A 27,414-nucleotide genomic window follows, 5' to 3' on the forward strand; every position below is an offset into this window, starting at 1 on the left:
AGCATATCTCAGTATGTAAAAACGGTGGCCTATTCCTTTAAGAGAAATTAACAATAAACTAAGAACTAAGAACTAGAAATCTGCGTTTTGGCAGTTACCAGTTTACTAGTTACGCCATGGAATGTACAGCTGCTCTCCACCTTAGTTTGAAACTATGCTCTTTAGATGAGAGACAATTCAAAGATGAACACTGCAGAAATAGCCACTCAATTTTCTTATGACATCAAACGCATAAGCTCTACAGCAGGGGTCCTCAACTAAATCTACTGGAGGTCCACAAATTTTGAATTAAACATTATTTCGGGCGTCCAAACAAATGCAGTTATTTCTCTTAACCATGTAAAACATTAAGAAAGGTTGTCTATATTCATAGCAGAGCTGATCAATAATAATAGGAATATTTTTGCCATTTTAATTCAATCTGTTTTTCATCTTGTTTATTTAATTGTTAAAGGGGGGGTATTATGCAAAATCGACATTTTCAAGCTTGCCTGAAGTGTTGCCTTGGCACATTCACGTATTTTTGAGTAATCTGTAAAAACTCTGATGGCAGCCATTTTAGGGACAGCTTTGCCTGAGTCCTCCTAGGAACGCCCCCACCTCCTGGAGACGCCTCCGAGCTTTCGTCACCAGCCGAGTAACCAACCACTGCTCCTCAGCAGAGCGCCCTCCCCACTGATGCCACAGACAGCGTGTGGAGGGGGCGTGTCGGAAAGGGTCAGAGGTTCTTAAAGAGACAGAGGCCTATTTCAAGACATTCACTACAGCCATTTTGAGAGAGCAATTTTATACAAGGCAGTTATTTTAATTTACTGCATTTACAGACCAATGGAAGGTTTCGTCATCAGTGTAGTGTGCTATAGACTGGTGCTATGTGATTGAAAAAAGCATAATACCCCCTCTTTAAAAGAATAGGCCACCGTTTTTACATACTGAGATATGCTCTTACCTCACTTTAGACGAGTTAATATATCCCCGTCTGGTCTTTGTCCGTGCGCTCTGCCAGACAATCGGAGCACATACACAGCCTCTCCCACATGTCACATAGCTCCAAAAAAGCTCACGATAGAAGCTACCAAGCTCTTCCACGTGTTCCCTATTTAAATAAAGTTACGTGAAGTGTTTTCATGCGAAGTATATTTACACAGAAATGTAGCATGTTGATTTTATAAGCAGATAAAAAGGGGGACTATATTGTGAGCCGTAATGATACGAGGAGCAAAACGTCCGCGCAGTAACTCCTAAAGACACGTCTAAAGTGAGGTAAGAGCATATCTCAGTATGTAAAAACGGTGGCCTATTCCTTTAAGAGATATAAAGTATTTGAAGGGGATAAAAATGGTTTGGGGTCAGGACTACAGCCTCCTGAGGTCCTGATCTGGACCCTGATCCGCCAGTGCTCCATAGGCTCTTTCCAAGTTGTGATGTCAAGTGATAGCAACCTATTGTTAATGAAGCAAAGTTTATTGTTTACATTTTTTGTTGTTTGTTAAAAAAACACTAAATCTAAATTTAAGAAAAAAATGTTACAACAAACACTATTCAGGTGGTAAATTGGTAAATGCCAAAACAAGCTGTGAGTTTTTGAACACCTCACCTACACCTTAATTTCGATTGACAAATGAGGGCCATTATGTCCAAAAGAGACAGGGGCAAAACTTTACCCAGGAGCACTTTGGGTTTGTTGTTTTATCCAACGCTGGACCGGAGTTACACATGTTATTATCCCATTGAAAACACGGAAAAGGGGTTCCGCCTCGACATTTCCTCTTATGTCAGGCACATGGATCATTAGGCATTCTCATCAAGTTACTGTGCTGTGGTAAAAAGACATTCCTAATGCTGCAATATCGTTGCTGTGGCCATAACATGCTCTTGTCTGGTCTCCTCTCTTTAGACAGAGCGCAGTGCCTCTCAGCTCAGAGTCCCTGAGGTCCAAGACTCCCCCGCCAGAGTTTTCTCAAGAACCAAGATCTACAACCACAAGGTATTACTTTAGCTAAGACATAATATGTTTAATGCCGCTGTTGAATTGAGCTAAATCCTTATAAACATCCTCTCAATATGTCCTGTTTGCTCTCTGCTCGAAATGATTACTGAACAGTTATAACTGGTTTGGTGGTCCCTATGAGGTGGTTTGGGGGTTACATATTGAAAGTAGCCTGTGTGTTGAACATATTTGTTGCACTGATTGGCGTTGCAGATGGGGATTCGAATTTGTGATGTTAAACTCGAAATCTGAAAATATCAGAAATGAATATTGCAAGTTTTCTTTCAGTTCATAGTTTAATTTGGTATGAAGGCATTTTATGCTTAAAAAATGTCAAATTCGCACATATTTAAGAAGCAAAATTATAATTAATGCACAGCCAGGACAAAAAGGGCTTACCATTAAAGGAATAGGCCACCGTTTTTACATACTGAGATATGCTCTTACCTCACTTTAGCCGGGTTAATATATCCCCGTCTGGTCTTTGTCCGTGCGCTCTGCCAGGCAAACGGAGCACATACGCAGCCTCTCCCACATGTCACATAGCTCCAAAAAAGCTCATGATAGAAGCTACCAAGCTCTTCCACGTGTTCCCTATTTAAATAAAGTTACGTGAAGTGTTTTCATGCGAAGTATATTTACACAGAAATGTAGCATGTCGATTTTATAAGCAAATAAAAAGGGGGACTATATTGTGAGGCGTAATGATACGAGGAGTAAAACGTCCGCGCAGTAACTCCTAAAGGTTATTGACGGAAGTGAGCGGGGGAAGTCATTAAAGGGACTACACGGAGTTTAAAAATGTTAAAATTAAGTATTTTCCCCCTACATGTTTCAACAATGTCCTATGGTGTAGAATGAGCCCAGACCTGTTCACCACAACTGCCTCTAAAATCCTTCACTGTCACTCAAAAAGGTGTTAATTCGGGTCCGAATTGCCGTCATGCACGAGCTTAATATAGAAGCTGCAGTTACACGTATGACCTGAGGTGGCAGTAGTGAGTATAACATAGCAAACTTGCATCTAGCCCCTTTAAAGTTGATCCATTTTGCATCTCAGAGCAGTAATCCAAACGTCCTCAGGCAGCGCATAGTCATTCTCAAAAAAGAGAAAAGTTCACCAGACGTCGGCCACATTCACACCACACCCGCCCGATGCAGAAGGCGGCTTCAGGCCGCTCGGAGACCACCTGTTTCAGCCACAGTCGGAGCGGCTGTTTAAGCCGTCTTAAAGTGCTGCGCTCAGATTCACACTGACCTGAAAGCGCCGCTGTCGGCCTGAAAGTCCCTTAAAGTCGACCTAACTACAGCCTGTGTGAAAACACCCTAAATCAGCCTAAGCATGGTCTTTTCTCTTTAGACAGAGCGCAGTGCTTCCCAGCTCGGAGTCCGTGAGGTCCAAGACTCCACCGCCAGAGTTTTCTGAAGAACCAAGATCTACAAACACAAGGTAAAACAAATGAGTAGCACATTCCCTCACATGCATTGTATGTTTACAAGTGCCCTCAGTAAACTTCTCCTCCTCCAGCTCCCTCTTGTTCTCTCTCCGGGAGACTCCACCGGCTCTTGATTGTGTTTCTCTCGACTCTAGGAATCTCCCTCCAGAGTTTTCTGAAAAACCAAGATCTACAAACACAAGGTAAAACAAATGAGTAGCACATTCCCTCACATGCATTATATGTTTGCAAGTGCCCTCAGTAAACTTCTCTTCCTCCAGCTCCCTCTTGTTCTCTCTCCGGGAGACTCCACCGGCTCTTGATTGTGTTTCTCTCGACTCTAGGAATCTCCCTCCAGAGTTTTCTGAAAAACCAAGATCTACAAACACAAGGTAAAACAAATGAGTAGCACATTCCCTCACATGCATTATATGTTTGCAAGTGCCCTCAGTAAACTTCTCTTCCTCCAGCTCCCTCTTGTTCTCTCTCCGGGAGACTCCACCGGCTCTTGATTGTGTTTCTCTCGGGTCTAAGAATCTCCCTCCAGAGTTTTCTATTGATCCTGACCCTGCACCTGTAAAGTACGACATCATTTCTATTAATATGGTAGTATAAGTATATGCATGTGTAGTATATATTGTATGTTATTGTCCCTCAGAAGGAGCAGAAGTTCTGACTATGAAGACTTCTCTCTATTGGACCAGGCTGATGGTGTGGATCTGGACACATTCACCGCTGCACAGAGTAAGACTTACTCATACTACCTCATACTGGTACTACTTATAGCTGGGTCCCCGCAGAGCATTAATATCTTAACCCCCACCTCGACCGGGCTTTACCCAAATCTAAAAGCTTCTTTTTTTAGATTTGGGTAAAGCTGAACTGGAGAAAATGTGCGCGGTTAATGTGAGGGTAAGAGGTTAAAAGCATTAAAAAGTCATTAATTGCGTTGACATCAAGGCATTAAATGTCATTAAAAAGAATGATATTGAACTGAAACTGGCACTAAATCTAAATTCCTTGGAAAATGATGACATTGCATAATAATTTTTACTGCAAAAATGTTCATGGGCAAAAACATGTTCAGTTGCAGTTTTGGTTGAAATTGAGCACATTTCTTTCTGTGCTTATTCAGTTCTAGAACTGAATTATTACACCACGGCAACTGCGGCAAAACATGAGTTATGCTGCTGCTACGGACCTACAAACACGAGTGGAAAAAGGATTCATGTGATGGTAACCACGAGTTATTTTCCATTTGTTGCCCTTTAAGGGGGCTAGATGCAAGTTGGTCATTTTAAACTCACTACTGCCACCTCAGGTCATACGTGTAACTGCACCTTCTATTTTAAAGGAATAGGCCACTGTTTTACATACTGAGATATATTCTTACCTGAGCTTAGACAAGTTGATGCGTACCTGTCTGGTCATCACGCGTGCCCTCAGTCATGTAAACGCTGCACAGACGGCGTTAGCATTTAGCCTCTCCTCCTCTCCGTATATTTTATGTTACTACATATTTGAGTTTCAGCATATGATATGACTCTTATATCCAGCAGAAGTCTGCAGTTCTGTCTAAAGCAGAAGCTCCATGACTTCCTTCTTCACCTCTCAGTCTGTGACTGAAGAGCAATGAGGCCTCAGACTTTTTACTGGAAACAAAGAGCTCACTGTATTAAGTGCCATGTTACTGTCACTCATGGTGTCTGACCTAAAGTCTAACTCTGACAAAAGTAAATTCACATTTACACTGAGAAGGTTGGAAGGGCGCCCCCTTGTGTCCAATTGCGTTCAAATGCCCGGACCAAAACTTGCACCCTGAAGAGGTTGAAAAATAAGTTGTGTGAAAGCAAAAAGGCAAATGCAACCACTTAACTCAATTTTATTCAAGGAAACACTTATTACAGTGTAGATTCTCTCAGGTGCCTGACTTCCCATTTGGCACGTCTCATTTCCTCAGCTTGATTTAGCGACTGCTCTGGCGTCCGGTAAATGACTCCTTGCAGATTCTTTCTGTAGCGCTGTACAAGCTCCTGTACTGCATTGTGGCTAATACTGTATCAATCAGTATTTATCCTCCCTTTTAGAGGAAGTAAGTAGAGGATTGTTTCTTTTCTTTCTGTTTCAGGGAAGTACAAAGACTGTCTGAGGAGCAGGTGTGACACCGTGACTGAAGGAATTGAAGGTGTTGGAGAAAAGGCGTCTCTGAACAGAATCTACACTGAGCTGTACATCACAGAGAAACAGAAAGAGGAGGGCCAACACGAGGTGCAGCGACTGCAGGCGGGGTTTAAGAATGTGGTGCAGGAGACGCCCATACGGTGCCACGACATCTTCAAATCTTTACCCTCCGATCAGAGGGCCGTCCACACGGTGCTGACGAGCGGCGTGGCGGGAGTGGGAAAGACCTTCTCGGTTCTGAAGTTCTGTCTGGACTGGGCCAAGGACTTGGAGAACCAGGATCTGGAGCTGGTGGTGCCGCTGTCCTTTCGAGAGCTGAACCTGGCCAGTGGGACGTACAGTCTGCTGGAGCTCATGCACGTGTTCCATCCAACGCTGCAGTCGCTCACGGCTCAGAGTCTGACTCACAGGAAACTGCTGTTCATCTTCGACGGCCTCGACGAAGGCCGCCTGCCTCTGGACTTCAGCTGTAAGTTCATTCACGAGGTCACACAGAGGTCAGAGGTCAGTGCACTACTGGTCAACCTCATCAAAGGAAAGCTGCTTCCTGACGCCCTTATATGGATCACAACCAGACCGGCAGCAGCCAATCAGGTCGATGCATCCTGCGTGCACAGGTGAGTGGCGGAAGAAGTACTAAAATAGTTTACTTTATGTTCAGACAGGACAGGAGCACAGGCACTGTGCAGAGTCCTTAAAGAGTAACTAAACACCAAATCCACTTTTTTTTGCTGATAAACGGTCTAAATGGTTGTTGAATAGAGTTAGCTACATGTCCCAGTCAATATGTTGACATTTGGTGCAAACTTGTTCAAAATCTCACTTTTGTGTCTAAAACCGCATGGTTCGCGCCCCCTACTGGTTTCACGCAGCAACTACATTTGATATTTTGTGGTTGGAGGAGAGTGTGTCCACGGCGTCCACAAAACGTCATCAGTTCTGCCCTGGTTCTGCCTCTGTGCCTCTGTGGCCCCGCCCACACATGCGTCCGCCTCCGTCACGTAGCAACCAGGACACGCATCGCGCAGTCAAACCAGTAGATGGCGCCCCTGCGATGCTCACACTTCGGCTGAGGTGGTGTAGAGGAATAAATCCCTTAGAAAAGCTACAGTGCGATGCTGTCTCTGTTCGCAGTCACTGACAGCTAGCGAGTAGATCTTTTTTTCTTTTTTTTTTTTTAGTAAGATAGTTGCTACTAGTGATGCGCGGGTTGCGGTTCCACCGTCGTCTTTACAGCAGGTTTTTGGCGTAAATATACGTCGGATTTTCATAAAACAAGCAGCGTTTTGCAGCTTGTGATCCAGAGAACGCTTTTGTGCAGCTCATGTCTCCTATTTTCCACCGTATGTGCGACTGTGTGTGACTTCGGTTAGGCCACCTCTTCCTCTCTCCCTCTTGCCCAGCGCTCTTCGGAGGGAGAGAAAGCGAGAGCGCGCGTGATGACACGCCGGTGCTGTTCATACGGATCATATTTGTGACGCGTAATATTTAATGGTTGCGGGGCGGGTTGTAAAAATAGAACAACGTTGCGGGGCGGGCTGTGTCGGGTTAGAACCTGCTCCAAATGCGGGACCCGCGGGTTGAAAAAACCCTGACCCGCATCACTAGTTGCTACATCAAGCAATCACAAGTCATGAGACTGTACCAACTCTCCTACGAAAAAATAAACCTTGCGCACAGTGGTGACAGCGGTAACAGCAGTCTGTCAGTCCTGTCAGATCTAGGGGCTTGGTCTGAGACTGTCAACAGAGCAGACCCCGCCCACACACTCACCCCCCTCGTCTCCCCCAAAGCCTCCGAGACCACCCCTTTCTCAGCACTTTTTGACTTGTGTTTGTGGGTGAGGAAAGGCTCTGCCACGCCCGTTGAGTTGCACTTTAAGGGGTTTCCGTCTGGGCTATAACACTGGCACTGTCCGTGCTCTTTTACATTCACAATCCTTCCTGATGATCCAGATCCATGCTCCCTCTGTCCCTGGTGCATGTGTCGTGGAGGAATCATTACAGCAGCAAAGGGCTGTTTGATTGCTGGCTGTGATGGAATGAAAATAAGTAACCAAAAATAAGAGCGCATGCTGCAGTGGTGTAGCAACGTCAACCTTTGAGGCCGACATCATGAGGTCGACTTTGAGGAACCTTACCTTTTAGGAACACAAGCTTCAGCTGCTCCTTCTGTGTCAGGACAATCTGCACTTTCCTAACCCAGCAGAGGGAGCAACCAGGACGTTGCATCATACAACATATGCTCCACATATTTCTGCACTGAAACAAATGTATTTATGAGTTATTACCACTATAATCCGAACAGCTGCACAAATGTCAAATGAAGTGTTAAATATACAACTCATTATAAACACAATTATCACTACAATCCACCAAATCCTGCCCTTTAGTTCAGTGTTTCCCAACCAGGGGTAAGGGGACCTAGCAGGGGGTACTTGGGAGTATTTCAGATTGAAGAAAAAAAAGGGGAAACTGAAAATTATTTTGATAGGAAAAGCTATATTTTGCAGTAAGATGTGTAGCTTTCAGAGAATTCTAGGTTTATTTTCATAGTGCTTCAATAGCGCTTTAAGAAGGTCCATGACATAAAAGCTTGGGAACCTCTGCTTTAGTTCACCACAGGCCGCTTTAGCGTCTGCTCTTTCACAGCGGATCTTATTCAAATGGTAAATGGGCTCAAGTTATAAAGCACTTTTCTACCTTTATCAGGCCCAAAGCGCTTTACAGTGAGGAACCAGTCACGCATTCACTCTCTCATTCATACACCAATGAATGCAGACACTGGAGGCAAGAAGGGTGAAGTGTCTTGCCCAAGCACACAACGGCAGTGTGCATTTGTGGGGGCTGGAAATGAGCCATGTGGCCATAATGTTGCCATAAGTTCATAGATTTCCTATAATAAAACTTTCAGATGCTGCTGTGGCTCTAACGCTGTACGACCTGCTTTACACTTTCATATATTTAGGACAGAGCTCATAGTTTCATTTATTGACGGCCTTCAAAATTTCAGTCAAAGCTAAGAATATTCCTCAAATGACAGATAATTCTGAGTTCATGTAAATCCTCGTATTAAGACATTTGTGCTCCCATATTGTATAAACAGTCATTTTTCGTTTCAGGTTGACGGAGGTGCGCGGCTTCACTGATAAACAGAAGGAGGATTTTTTCACCAAGAAGTTCACAGACCCACAGCGGTGCAGTCGCGTCCTGGGCCACTTGAGGGCATCACAGAGTCTCTACACCATGTGCCAGATCCCAGTTTTCTGCTGGATCACGTCCACCGTCCTGGACCACATGTTGGGGAGCGATGAGAGCGGCCCACTGCCGCAGACTCTCACCGACATGTACGCACACTTCCTGCTGGTGCAGACCTACAGGAAGAGGAAGTACAGGCCGGAGGGTGGAGCCATGGAGGTCACTCAGCGCGACTGCGAGCTGCTGCTGAAGCTGGGCAGGCTGGCCTTCGAGCATCTGCAGAGCGGAAACATCATGTTCTACCAAGAGGATCTGCAGCAGGTGGGTCTGGACCTGAACGAGGCGGCGATGTACTCTGGACTCTGCACCAAGATCCTCAAAGAAGAAAGCATCATCTTCCACCGATCCGTGTACTGCTTCGTCCATCTGAGCGTGCAGGAGTTTCTGGCCGCAGTTTACATGCTCCGCTGTTTCAACCACAACGAGACGGAGCAGGTAAAGGAGTTTCTCAGTGACTGGGATGAGACTTTACCTCTCGACGTCTTCCTCAAGATGTCCCTGGAGAAGTCTTTTGAAAACCAGAACGGCCGCCTGGACCTGTTCGTGCGGTTTCTCCACGGCCTCTCGCAGGTGTCCAACCAGACGCTGCTGAGGTCCCTGCTGGGGCCGCTGCGCACGGACGCGGAGACGACTAAGAAGATCGTCTGTAACCTGAAGGAGCGGAACACGGGGCGGATCTCGGCCAACGGCAGCATCACGGTGTTCTGCTGCCTGATGGAGATGAACGACCGCTCGGTGCACGGGCAGATCCTGGACGTCCTGAAGGCGGAGTTCGGGTCTGAGGCGGAGAAGCTTGCGGACTTCCGCTGCGGGAGCTTGGCCCAGAAGCTGCAGATGCCAAAGGAAGTGCTGGAGGAGCTGGACATCAAGAGGTTCAGGAGGAATGGGGATGGGAAGCTGAAACTGGTGCCGCCCAATACCTGCCGAGAGGCCACGTAAGTTGTGGATAAAACAACTACTGAACCATTTTTACTCTTTTTCCTCACACACATGGGACTTGTACATGTAAATACGCCACGTCAGATTGTAGCAAGTTTGCTTGGCCAACATTAGTTTGATGTTGGGATGTACCAATACGATACTGATATCGGAGCCGATACTGGAAAAAATACGGTATCGATGATCAATTCCAAATATCTGATACTGAGCCAATACCTGCTTTGACTGTCACTATTTAAAATACAACTTTCACCAAATCTAAGTCAACAAGGACATGGAGAACCTGAGAAATTCAACCACTGAGTTTGTTTCAACCTCTGTAAAACTACTTTAAATTGCTGCGCAAAATGTCGAAGCAAAATAAAACAAGGCTAGTACAGAAACCCTGACTGGGCAGTGGTTCTCAGCTTCTTCTTCTAGAGCCGCCACCCCCATTTTAACAATTAATGGGATTTGGGAGCCCTCTTATCTATTGTTGGGTCACATCAGGCGAAACGGGGACATTAGCCTGTATAAATCTTTAAAATATAAGGAAAAAAAACAAATGGTTAAATCAAATATAGAACAAATAATGACACACTGGTAAAATAGCACCCACATTCAGCAAAGAAATAGGAAAAAATAACTTTTTCTCTACATGATCTGGCGACCCCCACAGGTGTCCCAACCACTGATCTAAAGTAATAAAATAAAATTGTCCAAGTGTTTGTAGGCTATTTTAGTTTATGAAATGCTGATCTTTATTAATAGATATAATTGATAATTGTCATTTGCAAGAAAATACTTTATTGATCTTACAATGGAGAAAAGAGAACCATTCACTTTTCTAGGTCTAACCGGTTATAAATCAAGACTAAATCAGGGCTGAATTGAGCAAAGATAAGAGCACAGTACAGTGTGGACAAAAATACTTTATAGTTGCATTCTGTTGTGCTAGCTGTTTTAAGATGCCCTGAACAATGCTTTTTTATACCCATGTTATTTTAATTCAGTTAAAATAACTGCCTGTGCCACTGGCGAGAGGCCGTCGTTTTTAAAAAGAGCAGAGGGTGACTGAGGTGTGGTTTATTACAAGCAGCCTAACATCCATTTCCTTGTTTCATGCAGTGTTCTTCCTTAAGCTTGCCGTGGAGTCTGGTTGGAGGAAAAAGGCTGTTCTACATAACATTGCCATTGGGTGTATCTCAACTTCAGATGCACAAGATAGGGGATCTGCGAGATAACACAGGGCGTTCCCAGTACTGCGTTTAGAAACACAAGAGTGTTTTAGAGGGTCTTGGCCTTTAGTGTATCACACGGGCATATAAGCTTTAGTCTCTCCTGTCAATGCTTTGGGATTTGGATATGCAGAATTGGAGAAAATAACCCTAAGATGGCAGATGGGGGTCTGCGAGATAACACAGGGCGTTCCCACTAAGGGCAAAAAGTGACGTTATAGTTTAGAATGCATTTAGAAACACAAGATCACTGAGTTTGAATTCCGACTCACCATCACCCTTCATCGTCTTCTATGCTAAACTGTTTTCTCCTGCATAATATTACAATAACAAGAAACAGTGATTACAAACAGAAGAGAGAATTTCCTGCATTTATAAAATGATTGTCTCTTTGAAGAATTTTGTGGAATGGACTCTCGAAGGAGCATGCAGAAGTGGTGGCCTCCGCCCTGAAGTCCAGTTCGTCTCAGCTGCGGCGCCTCGACCTGTGGCTGCGAGACGGAGACGCAGTGGAGGCTTTCTGTGACGGACTGAGAGACCCACACTGCCGGCTGGACACGCTCAGGTCAGGGTCGCTTCACTACCAGGGTGTTTTTACAGTAGGTGGACTTACAGTATTTGTACTTCTTCCAGTCTCCACCACAGCCGCTTGTCGGAGTCCAGCTGTCGTTTTCTGGCCTCGGCTCTGAAGTCCAACCCGTCCCACTTGAGGAAGCTGGACGTGAGCTGGAACGAGGAGCTGCAGGACCCAGGGGTGGCGCAGCTGTGTGTGTTTCTGCAGAGCCCTGACTGTCTGCTGGACATTCTCAGGTCAGAGAGGTTTTAACAGGACAATCAAAAACATTCACTCCAAAATCAACACTGTGTGCAACGAAAGGGTATGATAAAAGGTTAAACACGGCCAAATGTTTCATCAGTTGTCGATATTGTGCAAAGACGGAGGAGCCTCTGCTGACATCACTGTCCCACACACTAGGACTGCACGATAAACCTTTACAGAATCAAAATTTAGGTTTTAGCTACTGCAATAACCTAACCTTAAGGGGCCTATTTTGTTTTCTGCCTTGCCCCTCCTCTTTTCAGGGAAAGATATGTTCACCAATCAGAATCATCGAGCCTCACTTCCTTTGGATGTTGGCCAATAAGAATTCACTGCAGAAGAATCAAGAATCAGTAGCTGAAAACAAATTCTATGTGTGTCTCGCACTCTGCAAAGTTGTAAACTGCAAATTATTTTCACCGCAAGCAACAAACGTCAAAAAGAGCCGATGGCCTCAGCTCATCGTCGTACGTACGTCTCATTACATTAAGCTGCATCTAAATTGTAACATCCAGTGTTTCCCTTGGTTTACTGGTTTGGCAGGGAGGGGTGGCCACACGTGTGCACACTGCCGGATAAAATAGTGTTTTTAGAAATTATTATTTGCGACAATTTATTGATGGCATTTCTATATCACATGTGTCATGCACAAATTTGGCCCGCTGAAACAATTCTGTTGGCCCGCCAGAGAGTGACCTACTTTTGCGCTGCGTGTGGTTAAATACAACTCTCTTCTATTCTTTCTCAATGGTAAATATGGATGCAGTACACTTTTTGGCCACCAGCGTCAAATTGGGGGCGCTGTTTCACTCCTTTCGCAAAGTTAAGGAAACACTGTTGTGGTGTCTTGGTATTATCAATCACAGAGCGTTGTAGCATCAACTTTCACAGTTTTCCAACTTTTATTGCAAAGATCGTTGACATTAACAAAGGCACATGTTAAAAATTGACTTATAAAAGAATTTATGCCGAACTGACACTTTCAAAATGATCTAATGTGGCATTTTATTTGAGTTAAATGAATGTGGTAAAGCCACTGTAGGTGCTGCAGATGCAGGTGGTGTTGTTGTTTACATTTTGCACTTTACTGCTACAATTGTTTTGTTCTACTAAAACTAGGTATTTGTCATAGTTAACATTTGTTTTAATGTTGTGTGTTATTTGCATAGATCAAATGCAAATGTATAGGCTACCAAAAAATATTTTTTTTATTTTTTTATTTTTTTATTTAGCCTTTATTTAACCAGGTTAGTCCCATTGAGATCTTAGATCTCTTTTACAAGAGAGACCTGGCCAAGATGGGCAGCAACACTTGGTTTCCATACATTTAAAAACATACACAACATTAGTTAAAAACATTCACACACCGATGATCTGGACTGGACTGACATCACAAGAGACTTGAAACTATTCAAAGAAATAAGGTCCGTGATTTTGAAGTCCTTCTGCAGGAGGTTCCATGTAAATGGAGCCGAATAACTGAAGGCAGTCTTTCCCAGTTCAGTCCGCACAACAGGCACAACATAGTGCAAGGTGTCATTAGAACGAAGACTACGCTGACTCTGCTTCACTTTTAAAAGACAAGATAAATAAGAAGGCAGCCTTCCAAGAAGCGCCTTATAAATAAAAACATACCAATGAGAAAGTCGACGAGCCTGAAGTCCAACCCAATTCACTTTAGAGTATAACAAACAGTGGTGAGTAAGAGGTCGACAGTTGGTGATGAATCGCAGAGCCCCATGATACACACTGTCCAACAACCCAAGACACTGTACAGGAGCATTCATATACAACACATCGCCATAGTCAAGAACAGGCAGAAATGTGGCTTCCACCAACCTCTTCTTCACAGTAAAAGAAAAGCAAGACTTATTTCTATAGTAAAACCCCAGTAACACTCTCAACTTTTTGGTTACATTTCGAATATGCAATTTAAAAGACAATTTATCATCAATTATAAAACCCAAATACTTAAAACTCGATACCAATTCAATTTTCTGTCCAGATTTAGTGCAGATTGATTCAGACGAACTAATTTGCTTTTTTAGCAAGGAGAAAAACATCAGTTTTGTTTTTTCTGCATTCAGAACAAGTCTGAGATGGCACAACTGATCCTGCACTTGATTAAAAGCTGATTGAAGATACTCAAAGGCCTTTGCAGGACTGGGAGCTGAACAATAGATCACTGTATCATCTGCGTAAAAGTGAAATTTAGCATTTGGGATGTTTCTTCCAATGCCATTAATATACAGTGTAAAAAGCAAGGGCCCAAGTATGGACCCTTGAGGCACTCCATTTTGGATCTGCAGAATGCCAGAAGCAGAACCCTCCAATTGTACACTCTGGGTTCTATTGGACAGGTAATTTTTGAACCATTCAACTGCCTGGTCTGAATGGCAGTTCAGACCAGGCAGTAACTATTATTATTTGCAGTTATATGTGCTTCACGCTTTCACATCGCCGTGTTTGGCCCGCGAGCCACAGGCACTTTTTCATTTTGGCCCTCGGAGACAAAAAGTTTGGGCACCCCTGAGAGTAACTTGAAGTGTGGAAGTATACGAGCGATCGCTGTTATTGTTTACTTCCGCAATTTTCGCCGGATGTTTGGTAGGCAGCTGATGCATACAGGCCTCTATCTCGGTTTTATAAAATGATAGATCTGTTACAGCGCAAGAGAAGTAATGCCCTGTTTATGGACATTGTTTTCGCTGATTATAGGATTTTAATAAAATGTTTATCAAATATGAAAATGTAAAATGCCTACCACGGCCAACGGATGTGACGACATCGCGATCGCTCGTATTGCTAAAAGCCTGAATACTGTGCACCATTGCCCCCTCTCTGCAGGCTGGAGAACTGCAGGCTGGGGAAGGGCAGCTGCTCCTCTCTGGCCTCCGCTCTCACCAAGAACCCGTGTCACCTGCGGGAGCTGGACGTGACGGAGAACGAGCTGACGGACGCTGGAGTGCAGTATTTCTGTGACGCTCTGAAGACGCCGCACCTCAGGCTCGAACATCTCAGGTGTGTTCACTGCTCTGCTTTTCAAAAGCCCCTTCGACACACTCAAAGCTAAATGTAGTTCTGTGATAATGTAGTAGTGCTGTTTGATACCTGGATTTTGTATCAAACAATACCATGGAAATACTGGGCCTCGATCATTAAACGATAAGACAGAAAATCTTTGAAATATCTTAAGACATGGATCTGTTTCGCTCACAAGAACCACAACCTCAGGTATGATGTATGAAAAGATGTTTATTTTAGAACATTGGCGTTGGCGTTTTGGGGCTTCAGATAGGGAAGCTCACGGGCTCTCGTCCCGTACCTGTAGGAATAGCAGAAAAAATATTAGTAAAAGGGAGGGAGGGTGGGGCCGGAAACTCCGAACGAGAGGACGAGGTTAGTAGACGGGGGGCTTAAATAGGCCGGCGGCCGCAAGAGGCGTATAGGAGGTGTGGTCCGGCTCTCGAACCTCAGATAAATATAAATACTTATCTCCATGTGTTTACTGAAGTGCACGCTATGTGTCCCTCTGCGGCCACGACAAACTATACACCAGACATCAGCTCAGAGCAGAGGAAGAGAGGGCGGAGTAACACGCTGCAATGATAACTGAGAGAGCTGCTGTGGCTCGGTCAGATAAGCCAAAACTAAGAGTGTAACAATTAGGGTTGGGCGATATGGACAGTGGCGGCTGGTGATGTAAACTCGAGATGGGGCTGTTGATGTTTTTTTTTTTACATAACGCATTTACCACCACTTGTCATACTAAAGACAAGCATGTAACCACATATCAGCAAATACCCACGGCACAAGCATTACAAACTACTCTTATTCCCAGAGCATCAGACCTATAACAAGGCAAACGTTTACTCTACAGACGGCAGTCAAACAGCTCCAAAACATCATTTAAACAGCAGACTACTAAACAGCAGATTACCTAACAGTGCATTTACCCTCAGCACAATGATATGAGAGCATAAAGGAGTCGTTTTTGTCCTGCTAAAGTTGAGTAAGGATTAAACAACGAGGAGCCGTGCATTAGACGGTTATAATGCACGACACGGAGTCAAGAACACCATGACACGCAGTCATGAGTGCATGGCTTTGTAATGCCTTCTCCTGCAATTGACCAGGCTGAGTGAGTGACAGATCCAGTGCAGCCTTGTCAGAGGTGCAGACTAATGCATAAGATCCAATCTTGGTCATAATCTGCTTCAAATGTTGTCCAGGAACAGCCCAAACACCAGCCTCAAATCAAATGCGCTGCTTTGAGGGTTTTAGCTCCGTCTATGTAAAAGTGAAACCACCTTAACGAGCACATGGCCAACATGTGACAGGATTGTCAATTTGATTACTGTATTTCTATAATTGAATACTGCCCAATAAAAAACAAACATTATATTATTTGTATCGCACTTACAGGGAGATAGCTGAAGCGTTACACCCCTGATCAAAACTGTCACCAAGTGCAAAGAAATCTGGTGAAATAAACTGTAAAATATGTAAACATAAAGGATGAATACTAGCTCTACAGTATCGTACCGATACTGACTTTTGGTATCAATTGTATCAATACTTGGATTGATCTGCACGGACCTAACTGCTCTTCACTTTGGCGCTTATACCTGTCTATGTTTGGCCTGAATGGGCATGTTATTTCAGACTGGATAACTGCAGCCTGTCAGAGGCCAGCTGCTCATCTCTGGCCTTAGCTCTGAGCCCAAACCCTTCGTCCAATCTCAAGAAACTGGACTTCAGCGTGAATGAAGTGTGTGACTCGGGAGTGGAGCTTCTCTGTGAATATCTGCGGAGTCCAAACTGTCGTCTGGAGGCCATCGAGTCAGTTATATTTTTACGTATCTAATGAATCTGTCTTCTTTTTTACACAAGGATTCCACCTGAGCTCCCATAAAACAATTAATACATTATGAAGCTGCAGGTGAAATAATGGATTAATAGGTACATTTTTGAGGTTTTATTTGGTTTTGATGTCATAGTGAAAAATGGATCAAACTCACCTTTTATAATGTTTATTTTGTAATGCTTGGTCAACTTCTGAAATCTGAAAACACTCCAACATGGCCGCATGCCACAGAGTTTCCCAAGCAAATCTATTTACAAATACGGGCATATTTGGAATCCATGTGCCGCACGGAATTCCCCTGATAATGTTCTGCTATCTTTCCTTTGCGGAAGACGACATACACACACGTGTACAAATGCACACACACAAACTTTTAGTTTTTCATTCCACTCTTGCAACAACATCTCCACTTTAGTAGCTCCTGCAGACTCCAAACTTTACAACATTTGGAAGTTTTTTTCAAAGGACTTTTTCCAATGTTTAATTCCTGCCTGATATAGTGAGCTTTGAATCCCCCAAAACAAGGCATTTTTTTCACATTGGCATCAGGGCATATTATAAATTAGGACAAATAAAAAAGACACAAATAAAAAACGACTTTGTTAAATTTGTATGAAATCTTGAGCCGCAGATCTTGTTTCTGTGTTTTGCTGCAGATTGAAGGCCTGCGGGCTGACACACAAGTCCTGTGCAGCGTTGGCCTCGTCTCTGAACGTTTTCATGAAGGACCTGAGATTGAACTGGAATGAGAACATGAAAGACCTGGGGGTGGAGCTCATGAGTGGGTTCGTCCGCAGTCCGCGCTGTGGTCTCGAGGTTCTCAGGTACGGATGGGCACTCAGTCTCCTGAAAAATAGCGAGTAAGTGCAATTTTGCAGTTGTCCAGAATTGCATTTGATTTAGTTCTTCCAGGATTTTGCGATGTTTAATTACTCTTGGACTGTAACTGACACAACAGTAAGTCAATAAAACTCTCGCTCGCCTGTGGTCTGACTCTGTGCTCCTTCCACCCTCTTTCCGAGTCTCATTACTCTGCTAACTAGTCGGTGATTTGTGTGAAGGCTTTCTTTCAAGACTTAAGGCCAGACACGGCAGGTGAAAGTATTGATTTTTCACGCAGTGGTCGAAGTGGAGATTTTTATCTATTTTCCTCCCTTTACATCTTAGTTTTCATGTCAGAGAATAAAAATGACAAAACTCACCTCGCATGATGTTTATTTTATGATGTTTTGTCTGCGAGGTGGGGGCAACCCGGAAGTAGCTGCTGCGCTGCGTAGAAACGCCGTCTTTCAAGCGGGTATTCATTCATAAATATTGACAGATTTTACATCCACGTGTCCTGCTAAGGGTCCCCGTGATGACGCTATCACCCAAATATGGCATTTTTCCTCCTACGAGACGCTTTTTAGAGGGATTTTTTAATATCTAATTCCTAGCCTGATTTATTCAGCTTTGAAACCCAAAAAACAGGCGAAATTTGAGTTTTTACAGATTTTTCACTGATGATTAGTTTATTGAAAAACTAAACAAAATATCCAAAATCTCCTCTGAAAAAATCTTAGTTTATATGTCAATAAAATAAAACCATAAAATTTAATCTGGATCAATTCATTATTTTGATTTCGTTGCCCAAAATATAGGCAATTTTAATGCTCAAAATGCCTTACTTTTAAAATGACAGAAAAAATCTCTTCTCATATTTTTATCTATAATGTTCAGCAAAAGTTTCAAATTGATATCTCTACATTAATTTTTTTTCCCTATTCACCTGCAGTGTCTCGCCTTAAGATTTCTTTATGTGTTTCAAGGCGAAATTTGTCCAGGACACACTGTATTAAAGTTTCTACAGATAGCTCAAAGCTGGTAAATGCTGACCTCTGTTGTACCGCTACTGACCACTCCTGGAGGTTTGGTTTTCAATATTTATTCACCTCCATGGAAACGAAAGAAATCCATGAACCCCAAATATTATTATAAAGCAGAACTTGTCAACACCTCCGTTTGAATATCCATGCACGACTAAAGGCCTCTGCATACTCCACAAGACGTGAGAACTTTGTTCTTGTTCTTGAGGCAAAAAGAACGAGAACAAAGTTCGTCTGGGCTCTGACATTTCATACTCCACAAGATGTGTTGCTGCCGAACGGCCACGCCCCTTTTCTCCGCAGCCAAAACAAACAAGGAATGACCGAAATAAAACAAGCCATTTGACTTCGAACTATTATAAAATGTATCAGTCATGATATTGAAAACATTTTGAAGATTGACTTCATGTTTAGCCACATCTCACGCTGGTTTATTATGTTAGAAAAGGTTAACGTTAAAAGCAGCTTACCTCCGTGTCACTCGGTAAAACCATGTTGTTTCATTTCATTTCATTTTATTTATTTCATTCAAAAGTGATGTTGTGCAATCACAATAAAACCGCCAAGTCAACACGGTATGAATGAAACGGAGCAGAGGAGAAGAACAAGTCTTATAATATCTAATAGTTTCACGTCTGTGTAGCTCAGTACAGGTTTTGTCCATCCAAGAACCTTCACTGAACATGTTGGTGATGTTTCCCGGTGTTTGATGAAAGGGTCTAAGATGTACAAGCTTGGCATTCCTCCGTCCACAAGCCTGAACCACTTTTTTTTTTTCTTCATCATTCGCCTCTTTCACGCAGGCAGCGCCAGGCTCTTCTGTTTCCTCTTCTTCCTCGCCCAAAACGTCCGTGTGTTTCTCCCCAGGACTTTTTTGCCATGTGCGTGTCCTTGTCCTTCAACAAAGTATTTTACTGCTGCGAGCGGTGCCACAAAACTATCCATGTTGTCTCCGTTATCCGCACTGGTGTTAGGACGTAAACATTGGATTCTCGCTTCCCGCTTCCGCTAAAATAACCCCGCCCAATAAAAATCCAGCCAATCACAACCAGAGTTCTCACAGCCTTGCCGAAATAGTTCTGCTGAGCTGATGCATCAGCAAGACCTGCCGAACAGGAGCTGCGAGAATAAAATGACGTCATTTTGTTCTCGCAGCTCTGGGTGCGAGAACAAAGTTCTTGCGTCTTGTGGAGTATGAATAGGCCTTAAGACAACCGTGTGTGGACCCAGCCCTTTACTGCACACCTGTGTGGAGATAGTGTATCAAGGGGGGGCTGCATTGCACAAACCAGCCACCAGAGGCTGCCATTGGAGAATAGGGCGTTATTCATGGATGAACGGAGATCAGAATTGGTCGGACCAGGATTTGGCTTTGACGCCAACGACTCCGCCCGATGGCCTGTGGGAGAGTTGCCACATAAAAAACACATCCAAATATTGTGTGACATGATAAAGACTGTAAACCCTTACAATCAAAATACAACACCCCCATAACACATCAGCGCTCGGCCCTTTGGCCTGAGTTCAGGAGGTTCACATCTCTGGGGAGGAATGTTTACGTTTATGTTTTTACTTGGACCATGCTGTACAGTTACCAAGAACTGTGTAAATGAGGCAAAACTACTCCAGGTACATTTTTATGAGGGAGCACATATTAAAAGCTATATAAAAAATATCTTAAGGCAAGACACGGCAGGTGAAAACATAGATTTTTCATCCAGTTGTCAGTTGTTAGATTTTTGGCTAGTTTTGTCCTTAAAGCTGCATTGTGCAACTTTTTGAAGCGAAAAAAAAGTTGATATTTCTGGGAATTTGACCTTTACCCACTGAATGTACAAGGGGGTCAGCATGGCGCCTTTACTTTCCATCGCAGTGGTCTCTACAATGCGGCAGGATCAATTGTTTTGAAGGTTTCTGGTGTGAGGGCCAGTCAGCTGGGAAAACCCTCCAAACAATTGAGCCAGGAGCGTCCTGGAGACCACTGCGATGGAAAGTTAAGGCGCTGACCACTCAAACAGCCGCTGGGTCACAACAAGGTCAAATATGTACAAATATCAACTTTTTTTTTTCCACAGAAAAAGTTGCATAGTGCACCTTTTAAACATCTTAGTTTTAATGCCATTTCCAGTTTTTTTACGTAAAAAATAAAACTTCTAAAGACCTTTTTCTTTCATATCTAATTTCTAGCCTGATACAAAAGACAAGATACAAAATCCCCTCTGAACAAATCTTCGCAATTAAAATGACCTTTTGTAAATGTTTTTTTCCCCCCAGATTCAGAGGCTGTGGCGTGTCGGGGAAGGGCTGCTCGTCCCTGGCCTCGGCTCTGGAGTCCACGCCCTCGTCTCCTCTGAGAGAACTGGACCTTTGCGAAAACAGACTGAGTGCCGGCGACGTGGAGAAGCTGTCAGAGCTGCTGCTGCACCCACAGTACAAACTGGAGAAGCTCGAGTCAGTGTCTTGATGAACTACCTGTTGTTTGACTTTTACCTGCTCTTCTGAATGTCTCAAACATGTCTCGTTGCAGATGGGAAGAGAACTGAAACCCAATGGACCAAGATCACTGCTGCCTTTTTTTTATCCTCAATAGTAACAATCAGCTACTTTGAAGGGCTTTTAATTCGTAGCTTTAAAAAAAAAAAAATATGAGCACTTAAGCCCAACTGAATGAGTTTCTGATCAGTCCATTTGACTTTATCTGACTAAATGCACACGCTGTGCATTTCAATGGCCTGTTACGCCCGTGATGTGGTGGCGTTTCTGTGAGGGGCTGGTTCTTTCTTTGCTGCGCGAACTTTAAGAGTCTCTGTTCTGTTAAACCAGAGCCAAAGCGTAAATGATACATATTCGCTTCATGATTTTCTCTGTGTTTTGTAGTTTGGATCAGGAAATCCCAGGCAGATAACCATGGCCTTATTATCTTTCTTTTACTTTTATTTCCATTAGTCAAAGTCCAAAACACGGTCTCGTTTGCACCTTTCAAGCGACAGCACCGTGAATCCCCGAAATGTGACTTTGATGTGGCATTACTGGAACCACTGGAAATCAGGGTCAAATGCAGAGGACCCATTTCATTATACAGTTGTTGTATAATGACAAAATGAAGCACCTTATTTCAATGTAGAGGATGCGAAAATTCATTTCTATTTTGTTGTCTGGACTTTATCTGTTACAATTTAAGTTCACATTACTCATCTGGAGAAGTGGTGCTAAACCAATCATAAAGTTGTGACACTGTAAAAGCTGTTGCCGTTAAATATATATTTTTGTAAAACCATTTATCCATTAAGTGCAAATGTTATTTTTCTGTAACTTTATGCTTTATTAGCCTGGCTAACGCCATGCTGCTGTGTGCGCTCCAATCATTTGGAACTGCACAATAATAACAATGCATTGGTTTTATATAGCGCTTTTCTGGACACTCAAAGACGCTTTACATTGCACTATTCATTCACTCCATACTTGGTGGTGGTAAGTTACAATTGTAGCCACAGCTACCCTGGGGTAGACTGACCTAAGCGAGGCGACCAGTCTGCGCCATAGGTCCCTCCGACCACCACCAACCACGTACTCACTCACTGCATTCGCCCAAAACATTCCCAAGCTTTGTGACCTCTGTCTGTGAAAAGCGCTATATAAATAAAGATTACTTACTTACGTATATTAGCCATATTTAAATGGTGTCTAAAATATAATTTGTTGCGCAGTATTTGGTGTCTGCACTGCGGAGGTCCGACATCTGCGGTCTTGTCTTGGTCGTTTGTATCACGGAATAAGTACAATGAATTGTAACTACCATGAAGTGCAGTTGTGTACAGGATAAGGGGACTGAATTGTGACAACGTTCCCAACAACGTTTGTGTAAGAAAGTAATGGACATTTGTCCACTGGAATAAGCAGAAATGTGCTAACTGAAAAGGAACTAACTTAAATTGATCCTTTTCTAACCCAAAGTAAAATAAAATAAAAGGTCTTGTAATATGAACGTTGCCTGCCTGTCATTTCAGATCATAATGAACCTGTGTGCCTTGCACTTTGTCAGTCAGTATAAGTGAAATCTCCAGGTGAAACTCCTGGGGTGACATTTGACACTAATGTTGAATCAAAGTTAACCCTCGCTTTGCCACATATGCATATGTTAAGCATGGGACATATAGAGGAAGCACAGGTATCAGAAGCCCTGTGCCAGTCCTGAGGTTTCAAATCTCTCCATAATCCCTGCAATAAAACCGATGTTTTGTCCAGTGACATCATGACACTCATGGGAAAAAGAGATGGCACTACAATGTAGCCTGGCCTCCAGAATGATAACTCTCAGTATATGGTATACATGGGGATGTCAGTCTGAGCAGGGCACTCGCTTTTGCCAAACTCAAACGAGCCTATACGATCAGAATTGTTTATTTGTGTCACGCGTTGTTTGCGAGCGGCGTCACTCTTTGGATGCAGAATTTCCTTCAATAACAAGCAACAGGCGGCGACAGGAGAGGGCTTTTTTCAATCGGCGGTAAATAACCTAAAACACATCGACAGTAGGTGAGTTTTGTGATTCATAATTCTGTTTGAATATTAATGCAACACTGCAAATAACGGTTTGGTTTTCTCCACCTTCTGTTTGGTTATGTTCCGCGGTGGATTTTTCCCGGCAAATTAAAATTGCTAAGTTAAAGGAACAGGCCACCGTTTTTACATACTGAGATATGTTCTTACCTTAGCTTAGACGAGTTAACTTGTACCTGTCTGGTCTTCACGCGTGCCCTCAGTCACGTAAACACAGCACAGACAGCGTTAGCATTTAGCCTCTCCTCCTCCTGGTATTATTATGCCTTACAATATATTTCCCCTTTCTATCCGCTTAGAAAATCCACATTGTTTAATTTTGTGTAACTATACTTAATTGTGTAACACTTCGTGTAACCATGTTTAAATTAGGGAAAACGTGGAAGAGCTTGGTAGCTTCTATCTTCACCTCATTTGGGGCTATAGAGAAGAGGAAAAAAAAGGCACATTATTGAGACTCTGTCTTGTTGAAAGCCGAAAGTTTAGTTCATTTCGGCAACTTGGACATCAAGATAATTTCCAAGTTTACCCTCATTCCGTGAGCACATGAACGCAGCACAAGACGCACCTGTGCAATAACGAGGTCTAATCAGCATCTTGATATGCCACACCTGTGAGGGGGCGGAGTCTCTAACACAGAAGCGCTCACTAACAGACGTGCACAGATGTGTGAACAATACTTGGGAGAAATTAGTCTGTTGTGTTTCTAGAAAAAAGTTTGTCTTTGAGTTCAGCACCAACACTTGCATTGTGTGTGCATTGTGCTGAATGTAATGAGAAAGTCAGTTGTTACAGGTGTTTCATTGTGGTCTCTCCCCTGTCGTCTCCCTGTCCCTCACAGCTGCCAGAAGCTGGATGTGAATTTCCTAAGAGCTCAACAGTCTCACTCACTTCCATTCATGTGTCTGGATCTGCCATTCTTTTTCAGCACTAATTGTTTGAACACTTCAAATATTAACACACTGAGTGCCAAAAACGTGAAACTAGACACTCCAATACCTTATGTGTGATTTTGGGAGCTCTGTGATGAACAGAAGTGAAATAAATGTCCACGATCTGGACATTTCATATGTCAGTCTTGACAAAACAACAGGAAACATAACTGCGGTTTGCACCAATCTTTTATTACTAAGAAGCAAGTATATATATACAATAAATGTGCAGAGTCCAAAGGAGAGGCCCGGTGCAGTGTATCAGTCTTTAAAGGGCCAGGCCCGACGGCTGGCCAATGCGGAGCGCCACATCCAACACACCTGCAGAGGGAGGAGCAACCGCAGACACAGGGTTCCCCCCTGCCCCAACGGCACAGACCGTCACAATTGCCGTTTCTTTTCTTTTTTTTTTTTGTCCGAGGGGACGTGGTGTTGCGTAGCAAACAACTGTAAACCCGACACCTCACTAGGAAATTTGACAGGGACGCTTCAGACTATGCGAATGGCAGAGTTTACCAATGGAGAAACCCCACATAACGTAAACAAGGAAAACAGAACAGCAGCTGGTCATCTCACTTCCCCTTCCTCTGGCTAAGAACGGTCGAAAAGTGCAAAATGCTGCTGATCCAGCCGCCGGTCCAAATGCCGTCCACAACTCTGACTTTGACAGCCTGGCTCTTCACCGTGCAAAATCTACCCAGGCATGAACAAATATCTTCAGCACTCACTGTTTAAAAAAAAAACTTTTATTATGAAAACATTCAAAATAAAATACAGTATTTACAATATACATACAAAACACACACAGCAGACAGCACACAGGAGACAAATGGATGGGCTGAAATGACACAAGCAGGGAGGGGATACAACATTCAAGGCATTGGTCAGAAAATCAAACCAAATCAGACATTACACACCAGACATTCACAAACACAGATCAGGGGGTGCAGGGGGTGTCCAAGTGATCAGGGTGTTGTGGGGGATGAAGGTGTCCTTGAAGTAACTGTCCGGTCTATGGGAGAGGGAAATCAGGTGTGCTCTGAAGAGGGGCCTGAGGGGGATGATGAGATTGTCAAAGAGTGTAGAGTACCGGGACACCACAACAGCGTGACGGGCGACAGTAAAGGCAAAACGAACCGGGGGCCAGTTGACAGGGGGATCTGGGAATGGGGGAGGAGGGGGAGCTCCACCACCACCATCAAATCTTTCTCGAACGCCACTCTCTTTACGCTAACGTTGTCTTGTTCGTTCCTTCTTTTGTTGTTCGTACCATTATCCGTTCCTTCTTTAGTTGTGTCGCCGTTTGTCCGTTGATCCAGTTTCATAGTCTTGTTGAGCGTGTGGGTCGTAGCCATGTTGTCCATCCTGTTGAGCCTCAAACAAAGGCCCCACAGCGGGGAGCTGGGAGAGGGGGGGAAATACACTTGTTGGACAAAAGTATCCACCAAACAGTCCACCAAAGTCCACAAATAGCAGTGGCTAGCACACGCCACGGTCCTCACTCCACCAGCACAAGACACACTCTCACTTACCGCAGACCACTTTAGTGCAAGCCTCCACTAAGTGCCCGTGCTCTCCGCACTTGCGGCAGAGCTTGGGTTGTCCTCGGTAGTGAATGTAGCCATGGTTCTCTCCCAAAACGATCATGGAAGGCAGGTGCTTCAGGCCTTGGTAGCCCTGGGGGTCCGTCCATTGCTGGATGGGGACCCTCCAGCAGCCGGTCCAAATGCCGTCCACATCTCTGACTTTGATAGCCTGGCCCTTCACCGTGCAGAATCTACCCAGCCATGAACAAATATCTTCAGCACTCACCGTTTCATTGAACATCCTCACAATGACCGTTTTCAGGGTGGGGTCAGTCAGGGTCTCAACAGTGAATGCAGAAAACTGGGTTTTCACGCTCTCAAACCTCGTCCAGAACTCTTTCAGCAAAATAGCCGACCTGAAACTAACGTCAAAGCCCTTGTTGAAGGGGAGAGACAAGATGCAGTTGAGGTCATCAGGCTTGAAATTCAAAACTTTTTGGACCATTTTCCTAGAAAAGTCCAGACGGGAAGGTTGGATGGCCTTGCCATGGTTTTCATTGAGCGTGAATCTGACGCTGTGGTGCCTCCTCCTGCCAGCATGGCTGGCCGACATTCTGGAGGCACCACCAGCTAAAAACACTTAAAAAAACAATAAATAACTTTAAAATAAGCTCTTAAAAACCTAAAAAGTTTAAAAGGTACTTACTTTAAAGTGCAGGTGTGCAAAGCGTGCAAATTAGCAATAAGGTGCTGAAACTAAGGTGCTGTGAAAAAACGAAAAAAACACAAATTAAACCAACGTACTCCGAGACCTAGTAGGGTACAGCCACAAAGACTGCTCCCTACCAGCCAGCGGAGTGGACCGCAGTCTCAGCCACAGGCCGAACCAGGATAGTAGCTGATAAGAACAGATTTTTTTCTTTAAAAAAACTTTGACACATGGTTTTCTTGCACATTGCACTTTCAAGTTTTTTGACATGTTTTACAAAAATTCAAGAACACAGCAACAATAAAATCTCAAACAATCAATAAATATGTTGCTAAAATAAACAGGTGTTTATAGTAAAAAAAAAATCAGTGTTTTTTGTGCAAATTTTCTGCATGTGCCTTCCTACCAGCAGGTTTCTGGAGGCCCATATAGCGTCTTTGATGGCGGCGAGGGTGAGCCAGATTTTTGCAAAGTCCTTATTGTAGTTTTCGGACAAAGCCCCCCCCCCTGCTGGTAGGTTCGGGAATTGCAAGGTGCCGGATGTTGCCCACTGGTCGACAGCAGCCCTGCACTCCCAGAGCATGTGCCGCACCGACTCGGGCGCGCCACAACCCGGCCGGGGGCAAAACTGGTTCGTGGAGAGGCCCCGGGAGTGCATAACGGTCCTGACCGGGAGGATCTCATGAGCCACCATCCAGGACAGGTCCCGGAGTCTGTTTGGGAGAGCTGGATGGTTCACGTTGCGCCAAACGGTGGAGGGCTCGCCGAGTGCGAGCCCGCGCACTGGACTCACTGGTTCCCGCTCCTGCACGGCAGAGATTAAAAAACGATGGTTAGATAAAATCTGCAGCTCCTCCTGTTCCAGTTTAAAATGCTTTAAAAAGGTGGGAATAAAAGCATAAAACTTGGACAGGTTAAAAGACACTGGTTTTCTATGATCAGTTTCTAAAAATTTCCTCCGTCTTAAAAAGGAACCCATCCAGAACTGTGCAAATGCCGTCGTCTTTGGGTTTCTGGATGGGTCCGTGGAAAGTGCAAGGTGCAAAGTGCAATATTTAGCCCCCAGAAAGAGGTGGAGGTCAGGAACGGCTTTCCCTCCTTTCTCTTTTGGCAGT

At 44.0% G+C, this 27,414-nt stretch overlaps 1 protein-coding gene across 4 annotated transcripts in view; it reads left to right on the top strand.

Annotated features, from left to right (window-relative positions):
• The window catches only part of LOC306961927 (NACHT, LRR and PYD domains-containing protein 12-like), a 32,946-nt gene extending 11,797 nt beyond the window's left edge, over positions 1-21,149 (top strand). Inside the window, exons 4-16 of one of the 4 annotated variants that reach the window (XM_079554891.1) lie at positions 1,898-1,987; positions 3,351-3,440; positions 3,897-4,007; positions 4,085-4,170; positions 5,555-6,224; positions 8,729-9,799; positions 11,418-11,585; positions 11,654-11,830; positions 14,688-14,861; positions 16,506-16,682; positions 17,364-17,531; positions 20,847-21,023; positions 21,100-21,149. In XM_079554891.1, coding sequence (XP_079411017.1) covers positions 1,898-1,987; positions 3,351-3,440; positions 3,897-4,007; positions 4,085-4,170; positions 5,555-6,224; positions 8,729-9,799; positions 11,418-11,585; positions 11,654-11,830; positions 14,688-14,861; positions 16,506-16,682; positions 17,364-17,531; positions 20,847-21,023; positions 21,100-21,115 — 3,175 coding nt within the window. In that variant the 3' untranslated portion in view covers positions 21,116-21,149. The remainder of the gene's footprint in view (positions 1-1,897; positions 1,988-3,350; positions 3,441-3,896; positions 4,008-4,084; positions 4,171-5,554; positions 6,225-8,728; positions 9,800-11,417; positions 11,586-11,653; positions 11,831-14,687; positions 14,862-16,505; positions 16,683-17,363; positions 17,532-20,846; positions 21,024-21,099) is intronic. The other 3 variants (XM_079554892.1, XM_079554893.1, XM_079554894.1) reach the window with 3 other exon arrangements.
• Positions 21,150-27,414: the final 6,265 nt, after the last annotated feature.

This window comes from Gobius niger (genome assembly GCF_951799975.1).
Source record: "Gobius niger genome assembly, chromosome: 4".
Classification (NCBI taxonomy): Eukaryota; Metazoa; Chordata; class Actinopteri; order Gobiiformes; family Gobiidae; genus Gobius; species Gobius niger.